The 22893-nt window shown below is 43.5% G+C and overlaps 2 protein-coding genes across 7 annotated transcripts in view; one reads left to right on the top strand and one right to left on the bottom strand.

Annotated features, from left to right (window-relative positions):
• The window catches only part of phactr2 (phosphatase and actin regulator 2), a 23325-nt gene extending 8054 nt beyond the window's left edge, over positions 1–15271 (top strand). For 2 of the 6 annotated variants that reach the window (XM_086121461.1, XM_086121465.1), the window contains exons 2-12: positions 7381–7566; positions 7667–7741; positions 7879–8022; positions 9873–10389; positions 10930–11123; positions 11192–11348; positions 11513–11568; positions 11704–11765; positions 11898–12035; positions 12493–12569; positions 13199–15271. In XM_086121461.1, coding sequence (XP_085977587.1) covers positions 7381–7566; positions 7667–7741; positions 7879–8022; positions 9873–10389; positions 10930–11123; positions 11192–11348; positions 11513–11568; positions 11704–11765; positions 11898–12035; positions 12493–12569; positions 13199–13214 — 1622 coding nt within the window. In that variant the 3' untranslated portion in view covers positions 13215–15271. Of the gene's footprint in view, positions 1–2158; positions 2390–7380; positions 7567–7666; positions 7742–7878; positions 8023–9872; positions 10390–10929; positions 11124–11191; positions 11349–11512; positions 11569–11703; positions 11766–11897; positions 12036–12492; positions 12570–13198 lie in introns of those variants that run through there. The other 4 variants (XR_015101975.1, XM_086121463.1, XM_086121464.1 and 1 more) reach the window with 4 other exon arrangements.
• A 4078-nt stretch (positions 15272–19349) lies between these two features.
• On the bottom strand, positions 19350–20155 carry sf3b5 (splicing factor 3b, subunit 5). The gene is made up of 2 exons (XM_086122197.1): positions 19988–20155; positions 19350–19774 (listed from the first exon to the last, which is right to left on the bottom strand). The coding sequence occupies exon 2, from the start codon at positions 19771–19773 to the stop codon at positions 19513–19515; it is 261 nt and encodes an 86-aa protein (XP_085978323.1). The 5' UTR covers position 19774; positions 19988–20155; the 3' UTR covers positions 19350–19512.
• Positions 20156–22893: the final 2738 nt, after the last annotated feature.

Raw genomic sequence — 22893 nt, forward strand, 5'->3', positions numbered from 1 at the left:
TGTGCTTCCAACTTTGAAGGAGTTGTATTAAGTGAGAGGCCACACAATGGATGCGGGTTTAGCAGTTCGGCTTCACAATCTTGAGTTTCTGAGCTAGAATCTGTGTGGTGTATGTATGTATTCAGCCACCCCCCCCCCCCCCATTTTGAAAAAGCACGCCTCTTTTGAGGGAGGCCATGCTTCATGTACAGTAAGTGAGCAGCAAGTTGCTATCTGGATAGACAATATTTTTTCACTTGTGGAGGCAGCACTTCATACACTGCCCTTCAGTGTGCTGATCAGTGCATGTGGCGCATGTGTTGGAAAAATCGCCCGGCGCAAACGTACTCATCTACATTCTATCAATAACTTCACCGAGCAATTGCGGATGTGCCGCTTTGATTGCTATGAGCGTTTAGCAATCTGTGCGTCCAACATCAACTTGATGCAGCGGAGGCCCACCACACACGATACGACACATCCAAAACTGATGAACCTGACGTAATTTTCATGAATGGCCGACCGTCAGACACTAGTTTTGCGGCAATTCAAAATGTCTTGATCGCCTTTAATATTTCCCGCTTCCTGTTTTTGTGGCAATCCTCTTCTTCCTTGACAAATGCACCTTGTTTTTGTGGTTCAGTAAAAAGTAATACGGTACAGTTTCATGGATGTGGAGCCTCAAAACTCGATAAAGGGTCGTAATTTTCCTATTACAGCACGTCGGATAATGCGCGGTGGTCAATCACTTATTGCACAATGACGAGAATTTTTCATCAATGGTCCGCGTCAGTCACGTGAGGCTTCTTCGTTCAGCGTGCGGCGAACCTTAAATTGCACTTAGTGTTGTTTGAGAACAACTGATCTAGTTATTTGACATACCATAGACGCAGAGGTGTGTCCTGTGACCTGTAGACTTCCATACCCGCATAGTACACCTGAACACTTTTGGACATGCCATAACTACCTGTCGTTTTGCGTTTGTTGAAATTATAATTGAATTCCATCCGGAGAGGGTATGTTGGCTTGTACCGTGACAAAAAACGCTTCAAACTCTTCACACTTGCGGCGCTTCTTAGCACTAGATGGCACCATTGGCTTTCGTTGGTAGTTGCGGTGTGACTGTGCTCTGCAAGGTCTCAACTCACACCCTGTCGACAGTGATGATAGAACACGCGCACGTGCATACGCACGCGCGCACACACAGGCGACACTGTTTATTTGCTTTTTATCAGCTGAAAGCAGGAGCGTGTGATCGGCCACGCTTGCCACCCTGAGGTCACGGAGCTAATATAAAACATTTACTTGTGTTTTGTCTAATTTTAAAAAAGACGATCAAAGATGAAAATAAGCCTCTTCACGCCGAATCTTCTCTTTGAAACAAGATTGTCTGAGGCTGCCACATGTCAAAATGGAGCAATTGAACTCATATAACACTGGAAATCTTGATATGGTGACATTTAGGCCACATGCTTGTCTCTTCCTCTTTCAGTTTTTCAGCCAAAGCCAAAAAACACACACACACACATATAACCGTGTTTTCAGGGAAAAATGAACAGAAGTTAACAGTCACAGTGGCAACGTAAGATGGCTGCCCTCTGGCTTCAGCTGTGTGGGGACAATTGTTATGCCATCATATATATCGGCGCTGTTAAATTGAGTTTGCATGTCATTGGTTAATTCTGAACACAGCCACATCCCAAGGGTGTGTGTCACCACAGGATCTCGGGGTTTTTTTTTGTTTTTACTTTTGTCAAAAATATTGAACTCATTTCGGATGTGTCGAATGGGTCACAATTTAAAGCTTTTCATTGAGTGCACAACTTCGAGGGTTAACTGATTTGTTTATACATATATATATATACTGTATACATACAGTATAATATATATAATTTACACCTACACACACACACATATACATACATACATACATACATACATACATACACACGCCCACGCCTCTAACAGTCTAGCCCATGAAATATGCTACACCATGGAAATTTCCCAAGCCGGTTTTGTCTCCTTCACTTATGTCCACTGTCACCTGGTGGTTCCCGAAAGGTGTCAGCGTTCAACTTTGAGCCCCAGCAGTGCCTCTAATCTGCACGGAGGAATGAGAAGCATCCACCATAGAAGAGGAGGAGGAGGAGGAGGAGGAGAGCAGGACAGGGGCGGGAGGGGAAGTTACGACCTAGCAGCAACTCAACGCAGTCACTCGAAGAAAAAAATAGTTCCTTTCCAGGCAGGCGACATGAACTTTTACGGCGGTCGTGAACGGAATTTCTGCGGCAATAGGGAGCAGTGATTGCGGGTTAAGGATTGAGGAGGGCACGCTCCTCCACCGGAGCTCCGCCCGTGAAGCCGAACATGGGCCAGACCGCTGTGTCTGCCGTGTCTCACACAGCCACTGGTGAGTCTTTACCCACGTCGCCTGCGCCCCCCCCCCCCCATTTACTCCCGGTAAGTGACTTCACCCCCCCGCCCCCCATCATTTTCGTTTAGAGTTTATACAACTTTTGGCTCGCAATTTTCGCCCAGGGAGAAATTTCAAGTTAGCTTTCGTGCTAGCTTCAACTTGCGTGCACGCCCGTGTAATTGTTTACAAAATGCTTGACTCGTTCCTTTTGTCACGAACGCGCCGTGTTTAGGAAGGCGTGAGGTGACCTGACTTTTGAGTCGAACTAACACCGCACCTTATTTGGCTCCTTATCAAAGAACACGAGACCGATAGGTACAATTATGCACAGTGTGGAAGCAGATCTCAGTACAGTAACATCGACACGGAGGAACCTGTTGGACTTGACGAACTCTTTCCAAAGCAAACAATCGCTAATGCAGCTTCTTCGGAGGAAAACGGAGCCAAGCATGCAGCTGTTTTGGACAGGTCACAATAATCACAGTTTTTGAACCCTTCAACTATCAGTTGAGTGTGGATTTGGCTTAAAAAAATCACAAAATGTCGAAGATGCGAAGGGGAACGAACCAGTGGTTGGACGCATGCCTCTCTGTTCTGAGGTTTGGAGTTTGAAACCCAATTACCATGTGGAATATGCATGCACTCCATCCTTGTGCTTGTAAGGCTTTTCATTAGATTCTCCATCTTATAGACAAGATGTTAATGGGGGGGGGGGCGGGGGGGAGGAGCAAACAAACACATTTGGGAGGTGACAACAAAATTAGAATCTCAGTACGTATGGCCACAAAGTGCAAAATGAGCTCTGCAATATTAAAATGCCAAATTAACTCAATCTTATTTTTGGCTCCTGGTAGTTTTTTTTTAAGGTGTTTACATCGTTTTCTGACAGCTGAGTCCATTCACAGCTGCTCTCAAGAACATTAACAGACTTCCAACGCGACTCACTCGATCAACTGTAGCTTCATTGTGCAGGACTTGAGCTGAGTGCTTGTCGCATGTTTCCCCATTGGGAATTCCATTGGTAATTAGTTTCAATCCATCACATAGATTGGCTCTAATGACACCTCCATAATACGACTGTATACAAAGAAAACAAAGCTCTGTGGTGTTTACATAAGCTTCTTTATAGCCTGCACGCTTATCAAAAAATAAACATGCAGCGTCACTTTTAGAGGAGTATTTGGTGTTTGGGGAGAGCTTACGCCGTGTAAACGTTTTTTTTTCTTGTTTGGTAATGCACTTGCACTCCATTATGGGTTACATAATTTGCGTTGCGACATTCTTAAAATGCTTCATCGATGCAACTAAGAGCGGAAAGGGAAGTGATTCTGTCTCATTCAGTGACAGTTTCACGCCGCGACGTTTTGGCACGTACACGCGAATGTAGACATAATCCACACCTCAAAGTCTTCGGAGGATTCAAGTTGAAGGCGAGTTTTTTATTGTCTGAGGAGGGCTCGAAAGCGCTCAAGTCCCTCCTGTGACCCACTTTTTCTTTAAATGATAGCGTTTTCCACGCTTTCCCAGCCTCTCGCCGCCTTCCTGTTGGTGATGCCCCCACCCCCTGAACGATGTCACGCCGTGGAGGAAGGAAGCCTCTCCCTTTCCCCTCCTCCACCCCCCCTCACACTCGTCATCGTCCTCCTCATCAGCATTCAGCACATGTTCCTGTTGTGCGGCCCGAATCTTTATTCAATTGCCTGTGTTGCATTTTGAGGGCTTCCCCGAGCTCAGAAACTCACACCCCCTCCCCCCAAAAAACGTGTTTCGAGTCTGAAGTTGTTTTGACAAATTCAGCCCCCAACATGAATTTTGGTGGGCATGTCTAAATTGTCTATCATGACTAGACCTACTAAAAAAGTCTCAAGAAGCCATGTGTGGAAAAAAACGCACAAGAATTCAACCACTTTGGTCTGAAGTGGCCAGTTTGACTTTTTTTTTCTTCATAAGACTCCTAAGTTATTGGCTATGTTGACAGGCTTGAGCCCCCCACCACCACCACACACACACACACACACACTCACACTCACACTCCAAGCCCCCCAAATAGCTAATTCATTCATGAGAAGAAGAATTAACAGGGTCTCCAGAAGAACCCTAAAAATTGCAATGAAGGTGCAGATGAAGTAATTCTGTTCCCTTATTTTATTTATTTTTATTTATTTGTGTGTGTGTGTGATAACAATCCACCTGCTGAGCGGCTGATTGTGGCAGTGACCCAACACATTGAACAAATAATTACTAGCGTGAGACGGGTTTTCTGTCACCTTGTAATTTGGCCTTACTGCCCACTCGAGGACTGTGGTGACTTTTTTTTTTTTTGCCATAACTATCCACCAATCCACCTGCTGAGTGACTGATTGTAGCAGTGACCCACCACATTCAACAATTATATGCGTGCGATTGTTTTTCTCTCCCCTTGTAATTTAGCATTACTGCCAACTAGAGGACTGGAGTGACTTTTTAAAATTAATTAGTTCATTTTAAGTTTTGTATTTTTTGCCATAACAATCCACCTGCTGAGCGGTGATTGTAGCAGTGACCTACCACATTGAACAATTACTCGCGTGCGATTGTTTTTCTCTGCCCTTGTAATTTAGCATTACTGCCAACTAGAGGACTGGAGTGACTTTTTAAAATTAATTAGTTCATTTTAATTTTTGTATTTTTTGCCATAACAATCCACCTGCTGAGCGGTGATTGTTTGTTTGTTTGTTTGTTTATTGAACATAAAACATATATACAGTAATAATTTGACAGAAAATAAGGTAGATAAAAAAAGTAAAAAGAAAGAAATCAATCTTCATTCAACACAGTTATTATGTTCAAGGGAGTAGGAAGAAGTAAAAAACTTATCTAGTCCTACCCCGTTATGTGATTGTATCTAATAAATCATTTTTATATCAATCAGAAAAGAAAAAAGTAAGAAGAAAGAAGTCTCCATTAAGGCTCATACTTTACCCTTAACCGTGATATTTTTACAACTTTTGGTTTGTATCGGGATTATATACTTCCACACACTGACACTCTTGTGTCAATTTTCTCTTAAATTCATAATGGATATTTATATACCTTTCTCTATTTATCAACTTAGTTCTGATTTATCATTATATTTAATGTTTTGAATTTATCATTTTAACTCTGATTGATGTAGGTTGTTTGTACTATTTTTTTGAATTTGTTTTTTAACTCAGTGTTTTTTCACTCATTGTAGCAGTGACCTACCACATTGAACAATTACTCGTGTGAGATTGTTTTTCTCTCCCCTTGTAATTTAGCATTACTGCCAACTAGAGGACCGGAGTGACTTTTTAAAATTAATTAGTTCATTTTAATTTTTTTATTTTTTGCCTTAACAATCCACCTGCTGAGCGGTGATTGTAGCAGTGACCTACCACATTGAACAATTACTCGCGTGAGATTGTTTTTCTCTCGCCTTGTAATTTAGCTTTACTGCCAACTAGAGGACTGGAGTGCAATATTGTCGCCCCGGTTTTCACATAACCTAGCCCTCATTCACAGGTTCCCTTTATTTGCTGTGTCATCCGCCAATGCGCTGACCTTGCGCTGAAGCATCTGTTGTGCTTCAAATTTGCGCCTGCGAACGCTCACCCCACACATACACACGCGTGCACATTCAGTAACCACTTCCCGACTCACCCATGCGGCGTGACGTAGCAAGTCATTTGCTTCAAAGTGGAACGTTTCCATTGTGAAATTGACTGTGAAATGGCGCTGCCGTGACGAGTCAGTCGGCTTTGTTTCTTTCTGTCCTTTTCTGTGGTGGCCAAATCGATTATAAATCATGAAATATATGATGAATAAAATGCAAAATGAGAATGAGTTAATTCATCAAAAGAATCCGTTTCAATGACCAATTTTAACTGGATTTTTACACTTACATCCGACGAACGTGCTTTTTACCAATCGGATCCAAACGTTTGCCCACCCCTGTTCTACATCGGTATTTCGCCCCACGTCATTCGACAGCCACCCGCCTGAACCACTTTGGGGGAAGTGAAAGCGGTGTATTTTCTCAGCCTGATGATACACAAGCGTCGTAGCGTTGGTGAAAGAGACACAGGTATCAGGAGACGCTTCTGTTCCACTGAGAGGAAGTGAAAATGGAGGAGTTGGTCGTTTTTGCAAGATAGAAGAACTTTCAAGATGTCGAGGGGGGGGGGGCTTCGGGTTTCTGTTGTCATTCATCTCAATTGTGTTTTCAGCTAGCCCTCCCTTTGTGGAACTTGGGTGCGAGACTGGGAAGCGTACAACGGGCCAAGTTGTTAAGATGGACAATAAGTATTAAAAAAGCGGTTCATTTTTATTTTTTTGCGTCAAGCCATAATTTCACAAAAAAAGTAATTTTACCAGGAAAAAGAATCTGAATATGCTCCGCTGTACTGTCTTTGTGAAATTGGAAACATGTAAATAGCGCCGTAGTTACTGTATTGTTTCATGTTACTAGGACATTTTAGGCTATGCTACAAGTAAAAAAAATAAAATAAAATAAAATTTTAAGTAAAAAGTAATATCAAAGTCGTCGCATTTCTCTTGCAGTAGAACGAGAATGAAATGATATTTCAGCAGCAAAAATAGTTGTAATGTTACAATAATCAAGTCATTTGTTTGAGAAGATGTTCTCCTGGAGGTTGTCGAATGCGAATAAAGCTGTATTTGTTTGAGAAATGTATGACTCTATTTTGTTGGAAAAGCGATGAGGGGAAAAACAGTTGTATCGTTCATAACAAAAAAAAGCCATATTTCTTTGAGAAATGTTTGACTTTTTTTTCGGTACTTTTTACAGCTCTGAGCTGGAGCTGTCAGTTACCGAGTGACGGGAGAACATCTGAAAAATATATTTTAGAAGATCGTAACCGAATCTGTCTTGTTGTTGTGTTTTGGTTTTCTTTTCATTGCGGCCTAAACACTCCCGCGTGGGACTCAGAATGGCTGATCAGTTTTGTCCCTGACGTTCCTTGCAGGTGATGGTTTGGAGAAATCGTCATCACTGGCCAGCTGCGACGTGGTGGTGGACAGCGGTTCCGACGTCCACAATGCGCCCGGCTCGCGGCACCAGCGAGGCAAGCTGTCCACTTTAGGGAGACTCTTCAAACCCTGGAAGTGGAGGAAGAAGAAGAGCAGCGACAGGTTCCAGGATCTCTCCAAAGGTGAGGATTAGCTATTGATTTTTTAAAATTGATTTTTCGTGCGGGTTTGCATCTTCTTCAAGCCGACCGACAGCCTTTGACCTTTGTGTCGTTTGTGCAGTTTTGGAGAGAAAAATTTCAACAAGACAAACGAGAGAGGAGCTCATCAAGAAAGGAGTGCTTGTCCCAGAGCAAGGTTTGTCAGCTATTTCACTGGCGCCACCTACAGGACTGGAGCCGCATGTACTTTTTAATTTAAAAAATTTTTTTTTAATGATTGCTCAACATGAATCTGCAAAATGAAACAGGGCTGATATTTCTTCATGTCTTCAGCAGACGAGCCCGTCAGCCGGGAAATCCAGAATGGTCACGCCACATCCAGCGTGTCCCTGGAGCAGGTCAAGGTTGAGATTGAAACTAAATTGACCCTAGCTGCGGACCCGACTCCTGGTCCTGTGAACACCCAGAACAAAACAGGTGACTTACGTCAAGATGCCAAAAGGAGTTATTCATTATTTGGTTGCTGATTATGATGCGTCCATGCCCTGAAGAAGCAAAGCACTTCAAAACCGTGACACCTTCTCCATCGTGATTTACAGTTGGAATGAGTTTTTCTTGGTGTTGCGGTATAGTTTTGCCATAAACTGATTTACATCAAGGTTTTCAGAGACACCTTTGTTTCTAGCGTCTTGCAAATGAACCATTCTTAACTGAAAGTATTCTGAGTGTTCTCCTGTGGAAGACATAGTTCGGATTGGGCGATTCCCCGTTCTGTGCTTTTCACGTTTTTCCTCCTTGTCGCTTCTGTTGGGGCATCACATGTGGAGTTAACGCCATAACACGCTCCAAGAGTTGACAAGAAGACATGGCGTTCTCATTCAACTCACCCTTCACTTTCTCCTTTCCTCTGCCTTCATGTAACTCTGTGATTCTCCAATCCCTCTAACTTCGAACCTCCCCCCGTGTGATCTCTCTGACCCGCTCAGAGACGAGTGACATTAAACCCGTCGCCCGGGTGGCTCAGGCACGCCCGCGGGATGCCCAAGCTAGAAAGCAGCATGGCGTCGCTGCGCCCGCCTCCTCCAAGCCTGCAGGCGGCGCTACTGGCACGGCCAGGCACAGCAGGGACGCTTCAACCGGTGCTAAAAAAACCGCCAAAGCATCAGGGAAGTCGGGTTCTGCGACGCAAGTTAAACCTAACTCGCGGAGCTCTAATAGTAGTCGCGTGATCGGTAAGTTTAGCCGATTTGATATTTTTGCATGCCTGCATGGAAGTGTACGCACTCCTGCATGGTTTCTTCGGACTTTTCGGTTTTCCTCATTTTTTTTTCCCTTTCTAGTTTCTTGAACTTTTAAGTTTACGGTGCAGTTTGTAGTGCCAGTTTGAGTCATTTTGAGGTTGTTTTTTTTTATGGTCCACATCGATCATATGGCGTTGTACTCTGTAGGTGGTTAGATCGAAAACTGGATAGCGAATTGCACATTTTAGCCTTTTATCAAATCTTTTTGAATTTTTTGTTTTGTTTTTCTATCTATATTTTTGGGCGTGGGTGATTCTGGGCTCTCGGATAAATAATGACGTAACACTTAAAATGCCTAACAACACAAACGTGCAGCCTGAGGTTTGCCGTTTGAATCTGTGATGGCTTTTCACATTCCTCCCATGCTTGCGTGAGTTTTCTCTGCGTACTTTGGCTTCCTTCAACATTCTCCCTCCTAAAAATGCACGTTTGCCCGATTGAAGTTTCTGAACTGCTCAACGGTGTGAGCGGTCATTGATATGTGACCAGTGATTGGCTGCCGGCAAGTCCAAGGGTGTACCCCGCCCTCTTGCCCAAAGTACCGGTAGTGTTCTCTGCGCCGATGGACGTTCAATTGCTCCCGGAGAACATGAGAATAGTCTGCTTTTTTTTTTTTCCACCTCAGGAAATGTTGCGACTCTATTGAAGGAAATATGTTAGCTAGCGTATTACTTATTATAATTCCTCTAGGGGAAATTCAACAAAGCCGGGAGATTTTGTGGTACACAATTTTTATTTTATGATTGTTGGATTTAAGATAGTATAACGTGTTGCGCAATCAGGACAAAGATATCCGTGTACCGCCTGCGTTCAGTTCACATTCTGATACTGTAATCACGTTTCCTCTCCAAATTCTGCAGCTCTGACTGCATCATGCCCGAGAATTAGCATGCCTTCAAACGGGTAGTGAAAGTTCTGCTGTATCCCATTTTGTAAAAATTCGTCCTTAATCGTCCACTCTGACTGCTCTCGGCCATTTGTGTGACATGTGTTGGATATGCTTCATTATTTTGTTTTTCTTTTCAGCCAAGTCCTCTCATCCAAAGAAGACGCAGGCAGGTTCAGCCAAAACCACCGCGACCACCTCATACTCCACCGTCCCCCCTCGCTCTCGCCCGCCGAAGGACGCCGAGGCGCAAAGCAGAGGCGCCAACGCTCGGACAAGCCGGAAACCCGAAGCCGATTCTCAGAAGGCTTCCGCAGACGTTCCCGGGCAGCCGGAGGACTTCAACTCCTCGGACGCGCATGAGAGCTCTCCTCAAGTTTCCCTCCCCGAAGTTGAGGAGCCTCCCGTTGCTTCTCAAGCCGCCCCGGAGGACAAAGTTCCCTTGGACGAGTCTTCCGTCAGCTCAGAGGCCCTGCGGGATGTATCGCCCGAGCCCGCCGTCCACTCCCCCCGCATCAACACTTCCACAGAGGACACTTCCTTCACAGAAGGGGACGCTGAGGGCGACCCCCAGCGGGAGAAAGAAGCGAGGACGAAAGGGGAAGGAGGAGCGGCGCCAGAGAAAAACGTAGCGCCTGCTGAGGAGACGCACAGCAGGTAAGATCATCAATGGGGTCTCTCTTCTTTTTTTTTTTTTTTAAATCTCGACCACATCATGGCAAGATATGAGATGGCTTATGTCGTTTGCCCTGTTTTATTCCTTTTAAATTTCATAAAGGTATTCCCTTTTCCTCATCTCTCTATTCATTCTTTTCACCCTGTTATTTTTTTTCTTTTTCCATTCCACCTTTTTTCATTTTTTTTATTATTACTCTCCTAAATTGAACACCCAAATAAAAAAATATAAAATCATTATATTTACATTTTTTATATCTAAAAAATATTTCTTTAAAAATGAAATGCTTTTTTTTTTTTTTTTTAAATACAGACATGCAGTGAACAAAAAAATAAATAAATGCATTACTTTTGAGGTCATCCTCCCACCTTCCAACTGTGGCATATTAAGATGCTGACTATCGCACGGGGGTGATCTTCAGATTGTCCAAAATGAGGGCCACTCTAATATGTGCATTTCTACCGAATTAAGCCAGCTCGGGGGAGCTCATATTTCCAATTTTATGTCACCTATTTCGCCAGTGACTCAAGCCCGGCCGACGCGGACGTCGTCAAATCGCAGGGCGGCAGCGTCAACATCCATCAGATTGTGGTGACCGTAATCCCCGACCGGCCGACGGAGACCCAAGCCAGCGACTCCGACTCGGACGGACCCATCCTGTACCGCGATGATGAGGAGGAAGAGGAAGAAGAGGAAGACGACGAGTACCTCAACAGTACGGCACTTCTTCGGCCATCAATGAATGTCTATGGATGCGATTGGACAGAGCACCTTTCCCGACAGGTTCCTTGGCCAGCAAGATTCGGCGACGGGACACCCTCAACATCAAACTGGGCAACCGACCCAGCAAGAGGGAGCTGGAGGAGAAAAACATACTGCCGCGCAGCTCCGAGACGGAGAGACACGAGCTCCGCCAGCAAATCGGATCCAAACTTGTCAGGTGGGAGGCGGTCAGGGGGGGGGCTGCGCCCGTCGCGCGCTCGACTTGCCGTGAGAGCGCCTCGAGTGATTTATCTCAGGAAGAAGTCGTCCAATTATCCGCAGATGTATTGATATGCGCGTGCAGTAAATCTGTGTGGCTGAAAACAAGATTTCTCATTTCAGGCGTTTGAGCCAAAGACCAACCACAGAGGAGCTGGAGCAGCGGAACATCCTCAGACGTAGGTCGTCATCATAAACATGGCTAAATCATGGATTGATAGCAATTACGGCTGCAAATCATATTTTGCCGCAATAGTTTCAAAGTCACAAAGCTAAGTAGGTGTGAAATGACCGCATTGTCTGCCTGCCTGCAGAGAAGAACGAAGTGGAGGAGCACGAGGCCAAGCAGGAGATCAAGCGAAAACTGTCCAGAAAGGTAAGAGAATAAAAGAAGGGGGGGAGCAAACTTTTGTGATCAAGGGCCACTTTGGATTTTTCAAATGGGCGGATATAAATAAATAAATAGCCCATCTTGAAACATGAGGACTAAAACGGTCCTTTTGTGCAGCTTAGCGTGCGGCCAACGGTAGCGGAGCTGATTGCTCGGAGAATCCTGCGTTTCAACGAGTACGTGGAGGTCACGGACGCCAAGGACTACGACCGGCGGGCGGATAAGCCGTGGACGCGACTCACGCCCGCTGACAAGGTGTGGCAAAGCTCGCGACTTTTTATTCTCCCTCTCGCTCTACACAATCTTGTTTATGCCTTGTACCGGTTATTACAGCTCACCAAAAGCAAATCCCACCTTTGTATTTGGAGTGCTGTGTTATGCCTCAAGCCTGCCCTCTGCTGGTCAAATCAAGCGCTACATTAGCCAGCCCGCCAGTTTCAGATAGTTTGTCCTCAAGTCTGTCACGGGTGGCTTTGGCTGACCAGTGTGGACACTGGAAAACATGCAAAAAGAAAATACAGAGCAGGGCTTTACAAACCTTAGTATTGCGAGGCACGTGTGCTAACCGCTAAATTACTGTCCCGGGTTCACTTGAGGACCTTGAATGTGCGTTCGCCCGGCTCACTGACGAGGCCGGTCAACCGGCCAAGTGGTCGTTTCGTGCTTTGCGGAGCTTTTTAATTTCTGCCTGTGTTGTGTGTCCACTGTGTAGGCGGCCATCCGCAAGGAGCTGAACGAGTTCAAGAGCACGGAGATGGAGGTCCACGAGGGCAGCAAACATTTAACCAGGTACACCCGAGAGTTCTGTCGGCGCAATCTACAATGCTGTCAAAAATCTGTTATATTCGTGTTGAGTTCAATCCGTGATCACAACCGGTTGCAGTACGTTCAAAATAAATTTAAAAATGCTTTTATTCTAATTGAATACACTGAATTTGTAATGTAATTAAATTCCAGTAGCCAACCTATTTTTTTTATTTTAGTTGATTGCTAATGTCAAATGTCATTGTTTTTCCTTTTAATTGAATTCTTATATTTAAATTATTATTTTTTTAGATGTACAGTATACTTTTTCTTTTTGTAAATGTACTGATTTCTCATCCGTTTCTATTACAATACTTTCCCATATTGACATGTATTATATTAAATTAATTACATTCCACAACTTCAACTATATTTATTCATTTCTTTCTTATACACTTAAAATTACATTATTATTTCTTTAAAATGTGATTATTTTAATCATACCTTCACACGTCTGCTTGAATGCAGTCATGGGAAATAGCAGTTTGAGAAAATATTTTGTCTCATCAATGTGATCGCAGTTCGCCTCGCTCCCGTGGACTTCCAGTATATTTCAAAAGAAATCCCTTGGGAATGCGCGGGACACGTTTTCAAAACTTTGTTTGCATTTTCAGATTCCATCGGCCTTAACGTGAACAGGGCGTCGAAAGAGGACAAGTCCAGACGGCCATCAAACCTGCTGCTGTTAAGTCTGTCTGAGCGCCCCAGCCGGTCTTCTTACTTGCGGATTGACAACATACGCAGGTTTGTCTTAAGGGCCTGCGCTCTCCGTTTGGTCCTCTGGTGGAACTTGATTGCACATATTGTACCTATAACTTGGAAAAGTGGTGGCTCGCTAAGAGTGATTTATTTATTATACAGTGCGAAGAGGACTTGCTGGAAAATGTTTTTTTTTTTTTGTTGTTGTTGTTCTTGTTTTTCTCGTCCCTCTGAGATGTGTCAAATACAGCGTTATTACAGGTATGAATGTGGCTCAAGAGAACTATAGCTTCCGTGCAAAAGTTGTGCTTTGTTCTGACCTGCTCCGACCCGGGTCGCCAACCAATAGACCGTCAGCAGCTGTTGATATGTTCAATGTTCAAATGATCAGGCCACTAGAGGGCATTATGTCATAAGCACATTTTTCTTGCTGGGATGCCGTGGAGCCTGGAACCAAGGCCAGGAGACCTCTGTTGTGTTAAGTGCTTTAAAAAAAAAAAAATACATCCCTCAAGTGCTCAAAACGTACTTTAAAATGTGCACTTTTTTAGGCTTTTAAATCATCAATAATTTTCGCTTTATTCAGAGTGTCTTGGTGCCACAAAGCTATTAAAAAAACAAAACAAACAGGCACCAAAGCGATCTATTCGCCACCAAATAGCGTTCTTTTCCCATTTCGCTTTCTGCAAAAAAAAAAAAAAAAAAAAAAATGTTTGCACCCATTTTGACATTGCAGTCTGTGTTTTGCTGAACGTTTTATCGCAGTTGTTAAAAAGGTTTCAGTCATCTAGCACTCGGCGCACATTTCCTCTCACCAAGCGACGGCAGGCTCGGTTGAAATAATAAGTCTCCGCTCTGCTGTTGACATCCCTCAACTGTTTGGTTTTTTTTTTTTTTTTTTGTGAAATCGTGTAGCATTTGATATTCTATATATTCGATATGCTAGCTAAATGTTTAAAAAAATGAAAAAAGTATTCCCTGTTTTGTAGGCACTTTGTTGCAGTCCAGTGAATAACATCCCCATCATGTGTTTTGTAAGTTCGCCTTTTTTCAAAAATCCTTACAGTAGTTCCCATGTCACTACAATGGCTTTCTGCGCTAGCTAAATGGCTATCTTGGTGTTGCTAACATGTCAAGAATCTAAACGATCTCTCCGCTAACCTGCTGACATCCCTGATTTTTATTTTTGGTTCTGTTACAATTGTCAAGTTACAATATGCCATTTTAGGAGAGATGGCGATGTGGAGGTGGACACAACAAAATTTGTATTTCACTAGCCGAACTAAAATTCAGCGCACATTGCTTTTACATTTTCTTGTTAAACTGGACAAAATCAGTTCACTCACTAGCTTGTCTCGCCATTTCGACTCAACGCTAAGCTAAGCACAGCCAAAACCAAAGTGAAGCCTGTCACTTCAAATTGTAAATGACTGCAAGTGAAACTATATCGTTCGGTGGCCTTGGTTTGAAGAAATCAGACTTTTGTAAAGACGACCACAATCCGCTCCATTTTTGTCCTTTTGTATTTAAACTCCCAAATTTGTTGGACATTAGCGTCAATGGGATTCATTTCTCACTGTGTGAACGTATCTGCGAGGAGTAAACCTCACCTATTGTATGTGCAAACAAACTCTTGGAATATCTCGAAAGCAGGCAAATAGGAGGTTTCTGTCATGTTCCTGCTAGCGTAGTCATGAGATTGAACGGAATTGTTGGTCTCGCCCGGAGTGTGTGTGTATGTGCGCGCGTGTGTGTGTGTGTGTGTGTATGTGCGCGCGTGTGTGTGTGTGTGTGTGTGTGTGCTGCTGCTTCATTATGTGTACACGTAACATAATGCCATGTACAGTCTAACAACAGTATTCCTTCTTTTCCATGTGTCTGATATTCTGTATATTGATTATTTTGTACAAAAATGTATATGAAGCATGTGCATACACAGAATCCATTTTATGCCGCAATACAGAAAATGGCGTAAATGTTTGAAACCATTGACGTGTTTGTCTTTATTAAATTAGTGATGCAGCTTGTTTGATGAGTGCTCGGTTGCGTCCGAGTTCCTCCCTTTGGTGAAAGTTAAAGGACAAGCCCAGTCAGCTTGAGCTCATTGCCCCGAACGGCCCCCCGTCGATGAAACGGACCGACGGCTCGTTAAATCTCTTCCGCTTGAAGCCAAAGTGAGCTTGTCAGCCAGCTTGCTGACTTTCGCATGAATCAAAATGTCGTCGGTGCGTTAGCGTGTCATTTGAAAGGTGAAGCAGCTAGCAGGAAATGAGCCTGGCTTCATTTTACAGTGGACACTTCAAAAGTGGAGGAACATGACATCCAAGTTGCTGTTATTTTCAAACAAATTTTCCCGCAGGAAGTACCGGCAATGTGAAGTGATTTTGTGTTTGCCAGGATCAAACCGTGGCCGCGGTAAAATGGTTTCAACTGCACTCTTAACATTATGAATCACATTCAGCGACATACACCACCGTACCATCAAATTTTGTTTAAAAAAAAAGTATTAATATTAAAATGCATTTTGAATGTTTATCTCTTTTTGCTGTTGAAATTCTTTACAAATATATGAATTCCAACCCGCATGAATCCGGCTCAAAGTGGACACTTGGATGTTGTTTTCAGTCGGGTAATTTTTCAAAAGGGTAATGTTGGTCAGAGTCCCACTTTAAAGCAAAGTTTTAGGTGATAAGACTCGACTTTGGTTTCAGCAAAATTGTCTTTATTTATTTCCCCGCATGACCATTAAAGCATTGAATTTCCGACTTCTTTTTGGAAGTCATGCCGGAGGCAATTTGTGCCTTAATGGAGTTGTTATGGAACAGGAGGACAAATCCACATCAAGGTCAGAAACTCATTTTGTGGCAAACGCATGGCTCACTTTTTCAATTGTATTTATTTATTTTAAACCATTGCAGGTCTTCCGCCTGTGCTCAAGCTGAGGATGATAAATATCACATCGTAAACACGCACACATTGAATTTACGGCGTCGAGCTTTTGATAAGCAATTCACCTCCTCGGGGGAGTCGGCCGGGGCCCGTAAAAAAAAAAAACACCCAACGGCAAGTTTGGTTACGGGATGACAAGGTAGTTTCCACACCGGAGGCGTCGGCCACGATGGGGTCGTTATCCCAATTGCGAAGGCGTGCAAATGAATCCGTAAGGCGCCTTGAAGCTGATTAGGCGTCGCGACGTGTGGCATGCTTGATATCCCAAAGGTGATGAAACGTGCTTTGCAACTTTTCTCTGGCGCAGTCGTTTGTCTATTTTTGTCCATGCAACAGGTTCACTTTTGAAACGTATTCAATGTGAAGTAATGCGGTGAAATAATACAAATTAACTTTTATTTGAATATTAAATTTTTAGATCAATATATAACTATAGAGGAGGCACGGTGGTCACAAGGTGGAGTTCGTGGGTTTGATTCAGGGGTGTGGCCTTACTGTTGTGGAGTTTGCATGTTCTCCCCGTGCCTGGGTGGGTTTTCTCCGGGTACTCCGGATGCCTCCCACATTCCAAAAACATGCCTAAACCCGTGCAGGACGCTGCTCAAACATTTTTAAATGGATATTTTCTTGTCCAGGTATCTGTTACCATTATAATATCTATATATATATAGAGCGGCCCGGTAGTCCAGTGGTTAGCACGTTGACTTCACAGTGCATAGGTACGGGGTTCAATTCCAGCTCCGGCCTCCCTGTGTGGAGTTTGCATGTTCTCCCCGGGCCTGCGTGGGTTTTCTCCGGGTACTCCGGTTTCCTCCTGGATTCCAAAAACATGCATGGCAGGCTGATTGATCACTCTAAATTGTCCCTAGGTGTGAGTGTGGGCGTGCGTGGTTGTTCGTCTCTGTGTGCCCTGCGATTGGCTGGCAACCAATTCGGGGTGTCCCCCGCCTACTGTCTGAAGGCAGCTGGGATAGGCTCCAGCACCCCCCGCGACCCGAGTGAGGATCAAGCGGTTCGGAAGATGGATGGATGGATGGATGGATATATATATATAGATATAGATATATATAAAATTAATAATAATTTGCCCCCTTTCCTATCAAATAAGCTCCAGCAATGCTACTCATTAAACAATTTACGATCTGGAAATGCACTGAGAGCCGTTGAGGATGTCAAACCTGCAGATTCACCTAGTCACCGATTTATTTATTTATTTATTAGTATTTTGGGGGGCTAACCCGCTTTTCTCATCGAAAATGTGTATTTGTGGTTTTTCACTGCATATTCAAAAAGTCCCCCAAACAGATGCATTCGCGAGCAATGGCTACAGAGGGGAAAACACAACAAGCAACAGTGGAGGACAAACAGATTGCGAGGCGGCGGGTGGCAAAGATGATGTTTGCAATGACTCAGCACGTTAAATTTTTTTCCCCCGAATTTTGATTAGGTCATCCTTGGCAAGTGCTTTATCTCAGTTGGGCCCAATTGGGCACACACTATTGAAAACTCAATTCTGAGCCAAACACCTCATATATATATATATATATATATATATAAGTGTGTGTGTCTAACGTCTTTAACTTTTTAATAAGTAATACAAAAATGTCATGTAAATGTCATTAAAGTAGTTGTGATGGAGTGTTTTTAATATTTTCAAAAGTAGGCTTTCCGGAATAATATTCCAGTCCTATCTTGGATTTATATACCACGGGGCCTCTTAAAGGACACTTAATGACACATGAAAGGGCGGATTCAAATATATATTTGAGTGGATGTGTCTGTGTCTGTCTCTCAGTTCCGAAATGGTTTCAAGACGAGGTTAGGGTGTCAAATTGGCGTTTCAAGCCAATGTTAGGATGGTAAATTGAGTTTCAAGTAAAGGTTTTATTTCATATTTCAAACATAGCTTCAAATTAGGGTTTCAATCGACAGTTATGGATTGCTGGTTTACAGTCCCATGCCAGAACGATTCTTTCAAGCAGAGGTTGGGGTTTTAAAGTAGGATTTCAAGCCATGATAAAGTATCAATTTGAGGTTTCAAGCAACCCTTGGTTAGGGTTTCAAACCTAAGAGTTAACACTGGCTGGGTTCGGGATTCAAACAATTGTTGGGGTTTAAACAGTGGTGCGCAAATGTGGGCGTTGCACCAATTACTGGCATGGCCTACTCATCACCATGTCGTTCTCCAATTTGAAAAACTCACCTGCACCGTTAGCGCCTCCAATCCAGCCTCCGAGTTAAGCGAGAGCCGCCTTCTGCACCACCCGCCCAAGCCTCTTCGCCTTTCTCAGACGGCAATGTTGATGAATGTCAATTACTGTATCAGGTTTTATAGTTAAAGATTTCAGTAAATATCTGTACTGTTGTACTAGTTGTCTCAAACTTGTAAAGTATAAATACTGTTTACATATTTTAGACGTGCTGTGATGTTTCTCGCTCGCAATAACAGCAATGATCAGACAGACAACGACATGTAACCGGTCTGTTGTGAACTGCCTGCAGTGGCAGACCGTCACCAACAGAGGGTGCTAGGATACAGTGGAACATCCCTGAGGAATACTCGATAGCTTGAAATTGGGCTGGTATCAGCGCAATACCGATACCGAGAATCGATACTCCCCCATACTCATCGTCACATGTTGAAAGTCACCTTTGTGTGGTTTGGGATGATGAATCAAACGGAAAAAGTGGTGCTGGCTAATTCATCTCCTATGTGGCTAATGTGCTTCTAAGTGCTTGCGTCTCCTTACAGCAACTCGCCTGCAAGCCCCATTAGCTTGAAATAAGGTGAGCCCTCCTCTCCTCATCTCTTAAGTGCTTGTCTCTCAAGCACAATCTATCCATCACTATCTAGCTAGCTCGCTCGCCTTATATCTAATTAGCTACCTAACAAGCAGTATGTGTCTGCAGTGGCCTAGAGATGATGAACTCTGCGGCACTTTTACGAAGAACTACGAATGAATTATTTATTCACCATGTCGCTTCGGGCAAATGCAGAGCATGTAGTGTTTGCATGAGTAAAACATCACATTGAGAGTTGTGGCTCTTGTATTAGATGGTGTGCATGATGTTTTCATTATTTTTCTTGCATATTACAATGATTCCATAGGACAAAGCTGAAGAGCAGAGAAACAACGCTTTTATTACACCAACAGACAGCATCTGTAACGTGCACTAAGGACGCTAGTAACAATATATCAAAAAGAAGGGAAAAAACTGAGGAGTCCAAGTGTCTCGTGTATACGTGAAACAAAAAAAAGGAAGGAACAGGTGTCTCCAATCAGGCGTCGTCCGGCTTGTGTGCGGGCGGTCCGCACGGTAGGAGCATCTTCTCCATCAGGTTGAAGCGGACTCGGGCTTTACTCTCGTTCTCGGCCACGGAGAAGTAGTTGAGCAGGTCGAAGTGGCCCATGTAGGAGCAGTGCGAGTCTCGGTGCTGGTTCACCAGCCATTCCCACTTGCTGGTGTCGGCATGGCCGGTGCCGATGTACTTGGACTGGAGGTGCTCCAGCTGGCTGTGAATGTTGTAGCGGTCCGTCATTCTGGAAGAAGAAGGTAACGCGCATTCGGTAAATGTCGTTCTCGGCTGGAGCCAAAGCTAACCACGATGGTTTTCTATGGTGTCAGAAAATGTTACTATGCTAACAGTAACGTAATACAAACTCGAGCGAACAAACACGAAACCGCCATAACTATCATGACTGTGTTATGGTGGGGAGTTCTTCGGTGAATTTAAACCATGTTAAGATACTTACTTCAAGATTGATTGGTGAAGTTAACGTTAGCAACTTCGCTCCAATGAAAGCTGCTCACACTTCCGGTGCGTCCACCACGAATTACGTTCCGACTTGAAACAAACGACTGATCATTTGTTGATAAGTTTATTTTAGCCCAGCTATCACGAGGCCAAATTCAATCAAAGTTCTAAAGATATTATTTGGAATCTATTATTAAATGACGTCTCGCTTTTCCTATTGGCCTGTTAAGCTTAAACCATCGATCATGTTTGTCGTCTAATTTCACGTCTACTTAAGGGGGCGTGTCTGACAGGAAACGTGTTCCGAAAACCAAACGGCGTTGCATATTTCTATTTCCACCTTCGAATATGAGTCGCTGATTGTGTCGTGATACACTCGCCGGACTTGTGCAGCGTGGGATCGGTTCCCACTCAGTGACAGTGTGAATGGTCGTTTGTCTTTATATGTGCCCTACGACTGACAGGCGAGTTCAGGGTGTTCGTCTGCCTTTCGCCCGAGGTCAGCTGGGATAGGCTCCGGCAACTCCCCACGACCCTGTTTAGGATAAGCGGTGTTGAAATGGATAAATGCACAACCTTCGAAATGGACGTGGTATGCTTTCTCAAAAATCCGATTTTAATCGATTTCCCCCTTCACTAATTGAAAATCCTAGTGAAAATGGCATTATTCAGAACATGTTTTGCCCTCTCACTTTGCCTCATTTATTCAGTTATCAGGCAATCTTTGAAACTTTTTTTTTTTTACCGAGCATGCTTTTTTTAAATTCATTCATTTGCCCGAGACTTTACTTCCACAGATATAATACAAATACACGTTTATTTAGAGATCATTTGAAACTAAGTGCTTTCTCCTGGGGAACAAAGGCCCTTTTGGTCAAAACAGGCACTGTCTCGGCTGGTTTCTTGCCTTCCATTTTGGCTTGTTCCTTGTCATAGACAAAACATCCATCCATCCATCCATTTTTGAATCCGCTTATCCTCATGAGGGTCATGGGCGTGCTGGAGCCTATCCCAGCTGTCTACTGTCAGTAGGCAGCGTACACCCTGAACAGGTTGCCAGCCAATCGCAGGGCACAGAAACAAAACAATGTGAAAATATTCCTGACTTCTTGTATTAATGGAAAAAAAGTCTCTTAGAGTGTGTGTGTGTGTCTGTGTGTGTGTGTGTTTTACATTGCTAAATTGGCAACACTGAATGTAACTGTGTGTAAAGTAGCTCCACTCTATTTGCTGCCTTTTTCGTGTAAAAAGTACACATCCGCTTGGACATGCATTGTATTACAGAGGCTTAAAAAAATACGACACAATAAACTTGAAATAACCAATAAATTACCCAGCCTTACAGTAACAGAACCGAAACATCAGACAAGATATATTTTTATTTTTAAATAGTCACTAGATGTTTGGTCACTACAATGTACCAGAATGTTCCTGTCATTAAAAATGTATGCAGTCAATTGTCCCAAATTCGATTACACAGAAAGAAACGACAGCAGTAAGCATGAAAGGCCCTCAAGTGTGTGTCTGCGTCAGTGTATGCATGTGTACGGGCCTGACATATTTTGATACTCGAATGCACCTTGTCATCGTGGAGAAGCTGAAGATGAGCATGCCGTCGCCACGGTAACCACATCCGGTGTTCGTCACGCTGCAGCTGCACTGAGCTATCACGTGGTATTTCAATCTTCTACCTCTGAGAAATAGCGATTAAAAAAAAAAGAATGTCGATGTTACTGTTTTTTTTTGTTTGTTTGAAGAGGGAGGAAATTGCCTGAGCGTTTGTAAAGTTACACGTGGGACATGAATGCATGTTATTTTACCATCTCTGCCATGTCTCCCCCCCCCCCCCATTCTAAGGAATGGGTGTGATTACAACTCCTGATAGGATCAATAAAATGTGAGGATCCAAGTAGTAAGACAACTGCAGCATTCCAGGAAGATCCTTCTCATAATCATTATCATTATCATTGCTGCGGGAGATTTAGGGAAAACAACAAGCGGCCTCAGAAAATGTCATCAGCGGTGGCACAATCACTCTGGATGCCGCACATTGTTGAAATGGTGAACTCCCGAGACAGGCGCGCGTCGTCATTATTGATTGGCTGTTTGTGAAGCAGCTCTGTGGAAAACATACAAATAAAGGGTGGGTGGGTGGGTGGGTGAACTGATAAAAGACTTTATTGCACTTGTACAGGGTGTTATAAAACCATGCTACTTAATTGGTGCATCCACACCTATAGCTGGATTTTTATCGTTTTGAGGTTAAATGCAGAGAAAATCCATATCTTTCAGATGAATACTGTTCGAAATCAAGATTTAGTTCCAGTTTTAACCTTTTGGGAGATTCTTAAAGATTTATGGTTGCCAGTTGCAACTAAATTAACATACATTAACATACAGTATGCACCTTTTAGAGGATTTACATTGTTAATTTAAACTTTTGGGGGATTTTGTTTTCCTCATGCAACTTTTCTGCACACAAGAAATCATAGCATTCATATTGGTTAAAATGCAGATTGACATTGTGTCATCGGCGGCAAAAAGAACTTCAATTTCCGGTGCAGATATTTCATTCCCACAAAATGGGAGTAAAGCTGCAATCATGAGCATGTTGCACTTGCCCTTGACATCCACCCAATAGAGTGAATCAAGGAAATGGAATGACAAACATGCTGTTGATCACATTGTACTTTTCCTTTCTGCATGTGACCGCGTTTTTGTCTGCGCCTGTGGGCGTATGCGCACGTGTGTGATCACGAGTCATGTTCAGAGGCCTGGCCGCCAGTATCCATTTTGCTTCATTGTGTTGCATTATTGTAACCTAATTTGCATAACTTTGAAGCGAGGGAATTTTGACGATGTTTGAACAGATAAATAAAAATAGGCCCACTAAAAGCTTTGCCG

Source organism: Hippocampus guttulatus, chromosome 10 (genome assembly GCF_054856545.1).
Source record: "Hippocampus guttulatus isolate MCC_2025c chromosome 10, RoL_Hgut_1.0, whole genome shotgun sequence".
NCBI lineage: Eukaryota > Metazoa > Chordata > Actinopteri > Syngnathiformes > Syngnathidae > Hippocampus > Hippocampus guttulatus.

What these genes read in the sequence shown, in the direction of transcription:
- sf3b5 (XM_086122197.1), bottom strand. Translation starts at nt 19,773, where the DNA reads ATGACGGACCGCTACAACATTCACAGCCAGCTGGAGCACCTCCAGTCC.